Below are 14409 nucleotides of genomic sequence, written 5' to 3'. Positions count from 1 at the left end.
AGTATTCTAAAGATAAGGCTGAACTGCAGCTTTGCTGGTATGTACATATTGCATAACTGTGAAGCATTCATGAAAACATAATAATTCTTACATCGCTCTAGTAGCACATTTTATATCGCACTTCTTTGGTTTTCTGAGGACTTTTGGGAGGTTTCCTGAAGACTAAAATATGATGCATTTATTTTTGACCACAAATTCATATACAAGTCGCAAGTATGCATGAAGAAAACGAGAGTCTATTCTTCCAATAATAAATATTTTCGTTCACTTGACTGTGAATTAGTGCACTTAACGTAAACCGAGCACTCAAATCCAATAACTGCAGAAGGCTGTAGCTCGAGAATAGTAGTTATTCAGACCCAGGTTCCATGGACTTTTTTAATCTACACATCGAGAAGTATCGACCAAACTTTCGTTAAATTTGACCGGGACCACTTTTCCATAACGAGTGTTGCGGGGTCCTTTCCTTAAAAAACAAATTTTAATAGTTTGGTGTTTATTTTAGGTGTTTCCCAGACGAACAATAAAATGAAAATTATGAAAACACTATCTGTTCAATCACCTAATACAGAAAAACGCATGAATGTACAACCTAATTCTGGAAAAAGAATCCACAAATGTGAAATATGTCATAAACAATTGCCTACAAAAAATGTTTTAAAACAACATAAGAAAATTCACTCCGCACAGGCACCTTTTAAATGTGAAATTTGTCTTAAACAGTTTGCCCGAAACGATTCTTTAAATGAGCATTTGAAAGTTCATACTGGAGAAAAGCCTCATAAATGTGAAATATGTCTTAAACAGTTTTCATTAAAACATCATTTAATTGTGCATATGAGGGTTCATACTAGAGAAAGGCCTTATAAATGTGAAATTTGTCTTAAACAGTTTGCCCGAAACGATTCTTTAAATGAGCATTTGAAAGTTCATACTGGAGAAAAGCCTCATAAATGTGAAATATGTCTTAAACAGTTTTCATTAAAACATCATTTAATTGTCCATATGAGGGTTCATACTACAGAAAGGCCTTATAAATGTGAAATATGTCTTAAACAGTTTGCCCAAAGAATTACTTTAAAGCAACATATGAGAGTTCATACTGGAGAAAGGCCTTATAAATGTGAAATATGTCTTAAGCAGTTTGCCCATAAAAATACTTTAAATCTGCATATAAGAGTTCATACTGGAGAAAGGCCTCACAAATGTGAAATATGTCTTAAACAGTTTTCTTTAAAACGTACGTTAATTGGTCATACACGACTTCATACTGGAGAGAGGCCTTATAAATGTGAAATATGTCTTAAACGGTTTACTCAAAAAAGTAATTTAAATGTGCATTTGAAAGTTCATACTAAAGAAAGGCCTTATAAATGTGAAATTTGTCTTAAACAGTTTTCCTTAAAAAGCACTTTAAATGGGCATATAAAAGTACATACTGGTGAAAGGCCTTATAAATGTGAAATATGTCTTAAACAGTTTGCCGAAAAAGCTACATTGAATGGGCACCTAAGAGTTCACACTGGAGAAAAACCACATAAATGTGAGATTTGTCTTAGGCAGTTCGCTTCAAAGCTTAGTTTAAGTGTGCATATAAGAATTCACACCGGAGAACAGCCTCATAAATTGTGATGTTTGTCTTAAGAAATTTACTATAAAGTGTAATTTATATCGCCATATGAAAGTTCACACTAAACATTCAGTAAAATTTTAGTGTCGATAACGATTAAATTAACTGTGATCCAGAGGCATATTCATGCCATCGGACGATGCTGGGAATTTATTCCACTAAAACATCAGCAGTTTACCCGTCTTAATCGCCATCATTTTGTGTTCTGCACCGAGCATAGCGTGAAACCAAATGTATTGATATGGTCTATCGAGCATTTATGGGATGAATTGAAAATAGCTATTCGCCATCATCCTAGGCCTCCAGAAAATTAGGTACAGTTATGGCCCTGGTAGAGAAATATCGGTCTCTTCCCCAGGCAAGGATAACACATCTTATTTATTCGATGCCAAACAGATTGCGAACATTCGTCGCTGCGAGAGGTGGACACAGCCGCTATTGAATTGTTTTGTTGTTAATTTTATTTTTTTTTATTAATTTTAATGCGTTTGATATTTTTAATTAAATAAACCTTCAAAGCAGTATCTTTATTTACAGCTTTTACAAGAAACGATATATTTTTAAATAATTCAAAAAACAAAATCTTAGGGATGTCTCAGAGATAATACGAAAGGATCAGTATGAAACAAAATCAGCCCTTCAAGTTTTCCACAAATTTTTTTAAAGTTAGGAGAAAATACACCTCTTCCATTCACCCCCGTATAATGCCATCTAAGCAAAAAAATTTGTTCGGAATAATAACAAACGATATCAATACATGTATCTACAAACTGATGCAAGAATCTTGAAAATCGGTAGTATATAATTCAGTGTATAATCAGAGGAAAGGAAACAGATAAGTTTAAGGTCGGTGAAGGGTTACGACAAGGAGACCCACTGTCATCATTTGACGTTTTTAATTGCAGATGTTTTTAATTGCAAAGGGTAATATTTGAAAGTAGGCAATAAAAAGTCTGAGTAATTATCTATTTGTGTGTGAACTAAAATCCTTCCTCCAAGTAACTCCTTAGAACGCTCTTCATTTTACTACCCAGTAATTTAACTACACAGAACATTTATTTCACTTTTCAGTGCGGGGTTGCCACCACCTTCTGAGGGCGTCAAATGGAAGTTGGCGTTTTCGATTTACACTGATTACGATTCGACTTGGTCATTTCTATTTGATTTTTTAAAAGTTACAGAATAGGACTGAATGTTTCTGAATAAAAACAAGAAGATTAATAAGTCAAACAATTTATTTATATACGTTTGACATTCTATCTAATTGAAAAAAGCTTCATAGTAATGATATAAACGATATCTCCAAACATATTTCCGATATCTTCGATTAAAACTAAAAATAAAACAGATAATCGCAGTTATCTCTTGTTATTAGTATCCAACGCGATCATAAACAAATACCTCGCGTTGGATAACGCTCGATGTCGAGTCCAGTATTAACTAAACAAATTAATTATTAAAAGCGACCGATCAACATAAAAAATGAACTAACAAAAATTTACAAACCACGAAACAATACAAAAATAGCAATTACATATTTGAAATATTAAAAATATAGGTTTTGTCTCTTTTTTGTACAAAAACAGTTAGGGTTTGCTCACTACGGAGAGCAATGGATTGTATCCTCGCTCCGACCCTTGCTCCCTGGCATTTATATTCGTGAATTCTCGCATTTAAAATAATGTATTTATTTTAAATGCGAGAATTCACGAATATAAATACCAGGGAGCAAGGGTCGGAGCGAGGATACAATCCATTGCTCTCCGTAGTGAGCACAACTTTACTGTGGGGGATGTAGGGCACGTATCACGACAATTACGATCTTATGACTAACTCCTCAGTAGTGGATTTTCAAAAGATAGTTATACAAAAAGCAATACTGAACAATTAGTTTTCAGTAATCAGATCGGAAGCCGTCGTCGAAATACCAGTGTCAACTGTCAAAATGTAGTCGACAACCGCCAAACTAGTCTACAATTTGTTAAAATATGATTTTCAGTCTAAATAATTGCCAAAATACAATCTACAACCAGCAAAGAGTTCCATCTACAGTTCATAACTGTCAAGTTATAAATAGTTCAACTGTTTAGCAATATTTAGACCAGGGCATTTAGCACAAAATAAATTGCTTTTTAAATACAACACCCAGAAACTTGCAACTTTTTACATTATGTTCAGGATGATTTCAAGAAAAAAGTCTACTATAGAAATATGGGTGGAAATGCATAGTTGCATTTTACAGTGCATAAAATGCATCCAAAAGTCATAAACATGTCAAAAGAGATATATTAAGGGCCAGATTTTGTTACTCGGGGTTTTTTGGAGTCACCAGAAAAGTGGATCAGAAAAGTGCACCGGGGCACCTGGTGTCCAGGTTCACTGCTAAGGCACGTCAGCTAAAGTTTCGAAGATTTTCGGCACTGAATTGATGCACACAAATTACTCGGAGGTTTTTGGGGTTGCTGAACAAGAATACGTCATCAGAACCGACCCCGGTGCACAATAACCTTTCAAACTCCAGAAAATAACGTCTTAGCAGTGACCTTGGGCACCAGGTGGCCCCTGGGTCAGTTCTGATGGCGTGTTCGTATTCAGCGACCCCAAAAAAGCCTAGTAATCTATTTGCATGGATTCAGTACCGAATACCTTCGAAACTATAGATGACGTCCTTAGCAGTTGTAACGATATGATGCCACAGCAACCGATGAGCTGATCTACCAGAGACGACCGGAGGAGTGTCCGTGTTGGCACATTCCTTCTTCATAGCACCGCTGGGGGAAACCGAAGGATAATGAGGAAATCAGCAGTTGCTAGTGTGTTGAACTAGCAATAGCTCGATTGGCAGAGATGCACCGTATTTGAGGTGGAACTATGCCTAGGTGGACGCCACAGTAGTGACGTGGAGTCTTGCTATGACTGTTATCGCAGTGGGCGATAGTAGCGAGGAACGAGTGCAGCCGTGCCGCATTGAAGTGAAATGCGGTATCTCCGCAGGTTGTTATTGTATATATTGTATTATTTATCGTATCATTTTAATATTACTATTATGTTCGGATGACAGTAATGAGTATAATATTACTGTTTTTCCTTTGCAGAAGATAAAATTATATTTTATTTTATTTATTTTAACTGTATATAATTATCTTAAATATATTTACTTTATTTTTAACTTGTGTTTTACTCAGTCTGTAGTCGTGAAAGAGACGTGATCGTCGACACCAGATGCTCCGGGAGTCGGTTGTGATGACGTATTCGTTTCGGCAACCCCAAAAACCTTTCCTGTAATCTGTTTGCATAAATTTAGTGTCACAATTACTTGAAACTCAAAACAGAAACGTGCTCTAGCTAGATATCGTTCTGATGGAATATTCGTTTACAACAACCCCAAAAAGTCCCTGAGAAATATGTTTGCATCAATTTAATGGCGAATATCCTCGAAAACTCCAGAAGAAGACGTGCCTTAGCAGTGAAACTGGGTACCAGGTGCTCCGGGGGTCGGTTCTAACCGCGTAGTCGTATTCAGCTACCCCAAAAACCACCGAGTAACAAAATCTGGCCCTAGTTATGCTTATTTTGACATGTTTATGCACTCTTTTTATAGACTTTAAAATGCTATTATGCATTTCCACCCATTATTGTATACGCTCCGAGCATCGCTGGTATCGCCACCTACCTAACGGACTACTAGTATACAAATTTCACCGGAAATTTCGCTGGAAAGAAAAAAGTGTTGCCTATCATCTGTGAGTTTCGCTGGTATCGCCATCTAACGGATGACTAGTGTTCCTGTTTCGGCCGAAAATTTAAGGAGGATAGGAGAAAAGCAAATAATTGTTTCAAACTTATTATTTAATTCTTATCGTGTAATATTTACAACGTAAAGAAGTAATTGGATTGTAATCGATAATTAATATCAGTAAGAGCAGAATTTATTATTCATTATGATTATTTTTAAGATTTTGCTTATGGTTTTGAAGTTTATGGTGACAGTTAATATTAGAAAAAATTTATTCTGCAAAAAAGTATAATAATTTAATATAATTATAGTATAATACTTCTTCAATATTAACTTATGCATTTATTGCATTTAAATAATGAATTAAGAGCGTAAACGTAAAATTTCGGGCCAACTCTTTTTAAATGCATTACTTTTTTTCGAATCCTGAGAGAACCAATAAGTATATTTGAAAAATTTAAACGCAGAATGAAAGACTACATTATTATCGAGGTTCGAAAGTCCCTGAAAATTTCTGTTTATTTTAATCATTTACAGGGGGTGAAAAAAAAGAGAAAATTTAGTGTGATTTTTAATTTCAAATACCTATCTCATTCAGAAGAAACTTTTTGTTTATTCTAAGGAACTTTCGGCCCTCGCAAATAATGTAACTTTATGCTTAGCGACAGGAAATCTGTCTAATACACAGTTACTATTGTAACCAGTATTTTGGCAGTCTTTCATACAACTTCGTGAGACATTTTTAGTAAAAATTATATGCAACTCTAAATGCAGAACTTCAAATTTCCAGTAAAATTTACAGACTTGTCACTACTGGCGCTCGGAATTTTTAATTATCCCCTCTACCTACGAGCTCATAGCGTATAGTAACTTTTTTCCCCACATCATCCTGAACACAACGCAAAAAGTTGCCAAGTCTCTAGGTGGTGTATTTAAAAATCGATTTATTCCGGTGTTTTTAGTGCTGAATACCCCGGTCTAATTTTTAACATTTCTGTAGCACTAGGCCTACAGGATAAATACAGAAATTATGAAAATCATTTACATAATACGATGTTGGTGTCCGCCAAAATATTTAGAATGCAATATGAAATTCTTTTAGTACTCAAAAGGATAAAGCAGACATCTTCAAGTCAACGTTTTTGGTCCAGAATGTATATACACATTCTGAGCAAGATGATATGTCAACTGTCTCTGGAGATATACTAATTGTAACAGGGGAGGGAACTCATGAAGAACCTTAAAGGTGTTGACAATAAAATAATATCAATTGACAAATAAGTAGATATTCAAAATAAATTAACAGAAATGAGTGAATCAGTGCTTGTTAACTTTAATTTTTATTAGAGCTTCGTTTTTGGGAAAAGATAAAATGCCTGCTTCGCTATAAATATGACATATTGATAACTGTCAAAATACAATGCAAAAGTAGACTAGAAACAGACTATTTTGACCTCAGCTTCCAATTTGAAAGCACAAAATTTTTTCACAGCATTTCTACCTAAACAGGATCACTACTACCTTCTAGTTTCTTCTTTTTTATTTGTTTTTATAATTTTTAGTACAGAATTATTCTTGTAAGTAATAACATACATATACAAATTTTACAAATATTTCTCTGTGTAACACACTACATCCCCCAAAGTGAGCAACAATAGCAAGAAATAAATTATAAAATTTCTTTAGTCATACAACTGTCAAAAATTCAAGATTTTTCAAAAAAATCGTTGGATTTTTGACAAATTAATAAAAAGTGATAAAATAATCGATACATTATTTTTTTTAACTAAATAACTTCATGTTTAAAGTAACAATAACATGAGAAAATTATACATTAATATAATAGAACAAAAGTTTCGCCAATTGATTTTATGCAAATCGTAAAATAATAAAAGAAATCTATCACATCGTTAATATCAGACATTATCAATGGTATAAGCAGATATTGTGCATAAAAAATAGTACGCTGAGACTGATAATAATCCTTAAAAATTTAAATACGAAAGTTATGGGCAAAATTGTTATTATAACAATAAAAAAATTAACAAAATTGTAACTATTGAGGAAACTTGCCTTCGCAGCCTATATACAAGAAAAATATTAAGTATAAAAGTCTCTATTCAATAGACATACATAATTTTTTTTTGTCCGTCGCAGATCTTCAGTGATCCTATGGCCTCTTACTGTGTTATTTGTCTAAAAAATTGACTCACCAACATTATCGGGGCGGAGGTACTCTGTATTAAAGAGATGCCTCACCGGAACTGTAACCGCCATGAGTGGTTGCTGCCATTTCCGATTCGGAGTTATTGTATGAGTAGTTGTGTGTCGATGTTTTGATTGTAGGAATACGTGTGATTACACTGGATTGAGGTGTAATGGACTGCGAGTGTGTGTATCAATACACACACAATTAGCCGTCACAATAAGAAAGATCAATCTAGAGTGCCCAAATACGATTCAGAAATAAGGAAGCAAAGTTACTACATTACATACACAAACTCTCAAATACCACACTAAAAAATTAACTGAAACTATGTAAAAAATACAATTCCAACACTATTTTACGTATTGCCCTACAAAAAATCGGAAATATTCATAACCACAAATGCCTTTTTATCATAAATTCTTTCGGGCAAAGTACAGGCTACAAAACAAATATAGAGCCTGGAAGCTGCACAAAAACAGGGTAATGATGCATTTATTTACTTAAACATAGGCAACAAAGTTTATCATCGACTAATAATTAAAAAAAACTTTTGAACATATGAATTACAAAGCTAAAAAATCAATAAAATTCTGAATTTTTACAAAAATATGTTAGTAACTCACGACTACATGTTTTGGGATCAATACTCGTTTAATCAATCATCGTTGATTTATCTAAATATAGTTTTTTGAACATAATTATTTGATTAGGTTCCACAGCATTGTAAGTAAGACCTAAGTAGAAAAAAGAATATGAACATAAGTCTCCATTAATAGGAAGTTATCCAATGCAAGCAATGCGTCCAAAATAAGATTTTCTTGAATTGAATTTTACATGTTTTGGTCCTTCGAGCCGGATACTCAAAAGATACGTTTTTGGGATTGTAGCGCTTTTTTGATACTAAATTTTATAACTGTCAAGTCGAATTGGCATATAAAAAGCACACAAACGCTACATTTAAAAAAAGGTTAGTTTAACTTGTGGAGATTGTCAAAAAATTTACAATCTAAGAACGCAAAATGAAATACTAAAAAATCTACACATTTATAAAAAAATACGGTGTTCTTCAATAACTTATTTATAAAATTCTGATAAACTTCATACCCCAAATGTTTTATGTCAGAAAAAATTACTCTATTTAATTAGCAGCTCAAGCTTCATTACCACCGTTTTTGATAATATTTTCCCTACTACATACATTAAAAATGATATATCTTTTCACATATTTTACAAAGAATTTAGGAGAAAAGGCCTGATCTGTCGAATGTAATTCATGAAGCCTTCAATATACTCTAAAACATATGATTAAACAATAACAGACATGTAAATACCGAAAAGTGAATGTATCTTCTAACCTGGTGTTAGTTTTAACTAAAAGCTACTTTTAAATCGTAATGCAACTAAGCAAAACGATCTGCCAACATTTACCAGGTGAATAGCGAGACGAGACAAGTTGCTCTGACAAAAAATTGCTGTTCTATGCACCTGCCAAATGTTTTGGTTAATTTATGTAAAAGTTATATGACTATGGTTTTAATTTGATTAATAAATGAACATATTATGTGAGGAATATACTACCAGGTCCTCTTCAACAACACAATAATACGGACTGTAACAGCCAGTACAGATATTTAAGATTCTTCACAACAGCTCATGACAAATGTGAAGAAGAAATAAGAAAAAACCAAAATGTTAAGGTATATTAGTTCATCATAAGAAAAAACCAGTTTGGATTTTGAAACAGTTGGGAAAGCTATCTTCTGACTCACAAGTATTCCGCCAAAAGTGTTACCAATAAAAATATGTGTTTATGTGCTTCATAGATTTCGAAAAAGTGTTCGACAGTGGATATTGGACAGTATATTGCTGAAAACCCTGGATAGTATATAGGGGTAGACGACAAATATTAAAACAAATCGACTAGTAACAAAAAGTTAGGATTAGAATTAACGACCATGCCGTTACAGCATATCCAGTGGAGCAAGGCAAGACTGCGGTCTTTATCGTATACTATTAACCATGTATTTTGAACTACTACTCAGAAAAACACTAGAAAAAGTCACTGGAAATAAAAGTTATGGCATCAAAATGTGAAACATCAGACACGTAGAAAAAGGAAAAACGTATGAAGAACCAACAGAAAAAGGCAAACATGCTAGAACAGGTAACTCATTACAAATACTTGGGCTGTTGGATTAACAACAATGTTGAGCAACTCCTGTTGTGCAATGTTGTCATGAGTAAGAAATAAAAGTAAGAATTTCTTAATCCAGGGAGAGTTTTATTAGACGGAGCGGCCTTATTTCCAACTCACATCTCAATCTGCTACTTACGCTAAAATCTGTAATGTCGTATATGGTCAATATAACTTTATGAAGTCTAAACATGGACACTAAAAACTGTGAGCTTAAATAAACTAGAAGCCTTCCACATGTGCGTTTATGATCGCAACTTTGGACCATTTGGAACACTGGACAACAAGAATATTGAATCAAGAAATTCTGCAACGAATAAATAAAAATAGTGAACAAGAAAAGCTAGTTATATTACCTGGGATATCTGATGATAGACGAAAAATACTGGATTCCCAATTTATTATAGAGGGTAAAATAGAATTGTGATTATCAGTCGTTTTAAAGAATATTTTACTGTGCATCAGCTATTCACAGGTATTAAGAAATTCTAGCAACTTCTAGAGTATATGTAGCAACTTGTTAAAATCAAATTAACGTTTGCCGACACCATAAGTACTTAAAGAAGTGCTAGAAGGATCTCGTAGCTATTAGGGATCAAAGTTAGGTTAGAATAGGTTATGTAGTAACAGGAATATCACTGGATGATGATAATTACAAAGTGTGTAATATTTTAGTACGATAATTTCCATGATCAAGCACTAAAGGTAAGAATCCTAGCAGACACTCTTCCTTTAACATCAAGAATTGAAGTTTGTAAAGTAGATATAATAATTGTGCCTACGGGACTTGTGTGGACCAGAAGAAAAAATAAGATGACCACGATCTATCTGATCTTTTATTTCGGACATGTAATGAGAGGTCCCAAATATAGGTTGTTACAAAATATTATGCAAGGGAAACGAGCAGGCAAGCGTAGTCCAGGACGAAAAAGAACTTCATGGTTGAATAACTTGCGAGATTGGTATGGTGTTGATACAAGCATGCTATTTAGGGTGGCAGTGAATAAAATTAAGATAGCTATGATGGTAGTAACCAAAGCTCTGAAAGGATATGGTACATGAAGAAGAATGAAACCACTAACAAACATGAATACTATGCTATAAGAGGAAGTGAAGAGGCTACAACAAGAAACCTAGAACATAGAAAATATCTTCGAGGCTCGTCTTCGCATGCTTAATGATGTAAAAGTTTTGAGAATATTGGGATTCAGACGAGACATTTGTCTCTTATCTATTAGTGTCCTTAAAATGTGCTTTATGAAAACAAAGTGTTAATATAAAAAATATTTTTTGTATGCTAAAACTTCTAAAAACCGTCAGAAAATCATTCACTTTCCGAGCATTTTCCAAAATTGCTTTTAAAATAATATGCAAATACAAAAGAACTAATAAGTTAGAGGAGCATAAAAAATTAAAAACTTATTTCTCTCTGTTTTTTAAATCATCACTTTTTGATGCAGTTTTTTCGTCGTATCTACTACCACATCAACTTGAACCGTACTTAAAACTAATCAGTGATAACAATTTAGACTTTACAAAGAAAACATCATAAAACATATTATCAAATTTAAATTCATATACCGGGTGTCTCAATATATTTTCCCCATCTTGAAACGTGTCAGTGCTATTCCAGATCTAGTAATTACATAAAAACATATGGTCCAATTCAAACAATTAGGCGTGCACGTCATACATTTAATGACATCATAACCAAATGGTACAAACTTGACGGCCAACAAATTCAACACATTTTCCTCATATATTAGTTTTTTCGCTACTGTCATGTTTAGAAGGAAAGCACTATTGCCAAATAAAAAAACATATTTATATACCACAGCAGCTATCGGTTATACTGTTTCTCTTCTTTGTCTTTATCAGAGTGTGAAACAAAGATAACTATAGTATTTTTACTACAAAAGCGATATTACGTAGGTCAAAATTTTTGACGTAAGAGAACTGTCAAAACATTAGATTGTGACTTTTCATTATTGCCATTTATAATAAACATGGCAATAATGAAAAGTCACATTCTAATGTTTTGACCGTTCTCTTACGTCAAAAATTTTGACCTACGTAATATCGCTTTTGTAGTAAAAATACTATATCTGTACTATAAATGTCAAACTCATGTTGTCCTATAGAAGGTTATGTAAGATTTTTGTATATAGATGTGAAGTTGGTTAAAATAGCTGTCCTATGAAACTGTCTACCCACTGAATTCTGTTACATACTAGTTTCTCTATTTGGTTTTGATTCAAATTGTTGGATATTTGAATTAAATTGTATATTAAAATGTAATAAGTATTTCGTCTTCCCCGATTATAATTTGAAAACAATACTTTGACATTATATTTAACCTCCAATATGACAGACTCCAGATACCATTTTCAATCTCACCAAATGTAATAAGGATGTCATATAAAGTCGTCACTAACTCTAGCCAATGAAATGTTCGCAGTAATAGACATAGTATGTCAAAAACTCTAATTATTCTCTATATATTCTTTAAACTTTAGAATACGGCAACAAGGGGAAAATTGCGTGCAAACCTTACTGTTTGACTTTTCCTTTACCATTTTAAAGGTTTAGAAGTCGTCAAAAGAGGCGTATTAGTCTTTCGCGGTAATTCAAAAATTTTAGTTCTTCATTAAAATACAGAAAACATGATCACATTCTGTAGTAAGTGAAACACTGAAGTGTTTTCACCTAGAATCAATCATCGGTGGAGTAATTTTCAAAAAAGTTTAAATTAAAAGTAGGGTGTATGCCTAGTGCTTTACGAACATACTAGAATGACCTTCATATACGTGAAACAATGTTTCTAAATGACAATAACGATTTTTCTTTACATTAATTAGTTATTATTAATTTAACAATAATATACATAAGTAAAAACATATTAAATATAATAGTTTATGTTGTATTGTAATGAAGATGAGGTGTTAAGATCTTCCAATAACCTTGAAAATTTCACCAATTCATAAAAAATGTCAATAATTCGCCATTATTGGGACAAATTCACTCTTTTGACAGTTCTATCTTTTTGGTTAGACGTAGAACAGAAATTATTTTTAATTAAAGAAGAAAAAACACATTTTTTATAACCCTCTTAATGTTCTTCTAGGCACCCTTAGTAGTTTTGCCTAGTACCACCTAGTAGTAGATGCTACCCTTAAAGAGAAAATATATCGAATACCCTGCACATTCAAGTTAATACGGAAGTAGATATAACTTTTTCCTTAAATATATAACTATACATTAGAGTTACAATCAACAAAATATTTTTCCAACAAGGATCTCTTGTCTGGCTTTAAAATTTTAAATCTGTTGCAATGCTTGTCAAATATTGGAGAGGGGATGGTATCGATCGGCGAGGGGATCTTACTCACTGACTCTGTGATCTGTGCCCAACTCACCAAGAAGTTGGACCATGTGTTCTGCTGTTTTTCCGTTACGGAGTCTGATGATAGGAGACATTCAGCTCTGATTAGTAGTACTACTAAAGCTGAAACGCCAAACTAAAAAAGAACAGAAATGTTGTTAAACTTTACTAAATACTTTACTTCATTAATTGGACTGGTTAAGTTTTTAAAAATGATCACCTAGGCGTAGAAATTTACTGATTCATAAAAATATATTCGCCAGTCCCTGTGGCTATTTAAGTGCACAATAATTATTAATCTAAATATTTAGGTAAATTAAAAAATATGGTCTTACTGAAACAGTGTTTTTCAAACGAATCGTACTTCTTTGACACTTTTTGACGTACTTTTTGGTATAAATTAATGAGGTTAAATTAAACTAAGGTTGGGATAATCATACATTCATATACCTATTTTCACAACTTACGTATAGATAAATTCATATTGGACCACAATTAAACAAATAAAGCAACTTTTTTTTTGGTTTTAAATAATATTTATGTAGTAAAGTGAAATCTTACATTTTAGCCACCTTTATACATAACCACTGGTATTTCCCAAATTTAAATAAATTTAGCTCTGTAATATGGCCTACTGCGCCACATTTTAAAATATAACACTCAAATTTCTCGAAAATACAATGAGATTAGAACTGTTTCAATACTCGAATTTCGGGAAATGGTACAAATGGACTATTTATAGGGGTATATTATTTGCATAGAAAGTATTAGAGAATCTAAAAATTATGCTAAAATAGCAGTTTCATCAGTGGCGTAGAATTTGGGAAGGGTTAACCATTCACTTTCCCCTGTCGTACGCTTCTGGTAGTAGCCAGAAACGATTATTTAACATAATTTAGTGGGGTGTACAGTGCCTAAACTATCTGCCAAGTATCAGACGGATATGTCAAATTATTTTAAAGTATTTCTTTTTTTTTAATAATTTATTCTTTATTTAAAACTTTAAGAACTATGTGTGCTCGGTACTATAAAACTATTTACAGAAAGTGTAGGTACTGTACACCCTACTAAATTATGTTAAATAATCCTTTGTGGTTAATACCAGAGACGTACGATAGGGGAAAGTGAATGGTTGACCCTTCCAAAATTCTACACCACTGATGAAACTGCTATTTTAGCATAATTTTTAGGTTCTCAAATACTTTCTATGCAAATAATATACTCTTCATTCGTAACGATAAAGTCATTAGTTTTCGAG

General features: G+C 32.8%; 2 protein-coding genes across 2 annotated transcripts in view; one reads left to right on the top strand and one right to left on the bottom strand.

The window, feature by feature from the left end:
- The first annotated feature begins 528 nt into the window (after positions 1–528).
- LOC126878449 (zinc finger protein 235-like) lies at positions 529–1632 on the top strand. Its single transcript, XM_050647680.1, has one exon. The coding sequence runs from the start codon at positions 529–531 to the stop codon at positions 1630–1632; it is 1104 nt and encodes a 367-aa protein (XP_050503637.1).
- Positions 1633–2847: 1215 nt separating this feature from the next.
- LOC114332579 (protein PAT1 homolog 1) overlaps positions 2848–14409 on the bottom strand; it is a 74078-nt gene continuing 62516 nt past the window's right edge. The window contains exon 13 of the mRNA XM_050645926.1: positions 2848–13287. Coding sequence (XP_050501883.1) covers positions 13021–13287 — 267 coding nt within the window. The 3' untranslated portion in view covers positions 2848–13020. The remainder of the gene's footprint in view (positions 13288–14409) is intronic.

This window comes from Diabrotica virgifera, chromosome 3 (genome assembly GCF_917563875.1).
Source record: "Diabrotica virgifera virgifera chromosome 3, PGI_DIABVI_V3a".
NCBI classification, from domain to species: Eukaryota; Metazoa; Arthropoda; class Insecta; order Coleoptera; family Chrysomelidae; genus Diabrotica; species Diabrotica virgifera.
This window is presented reverse-complemented; position numbering and strand designations above follow the sequence as displayed.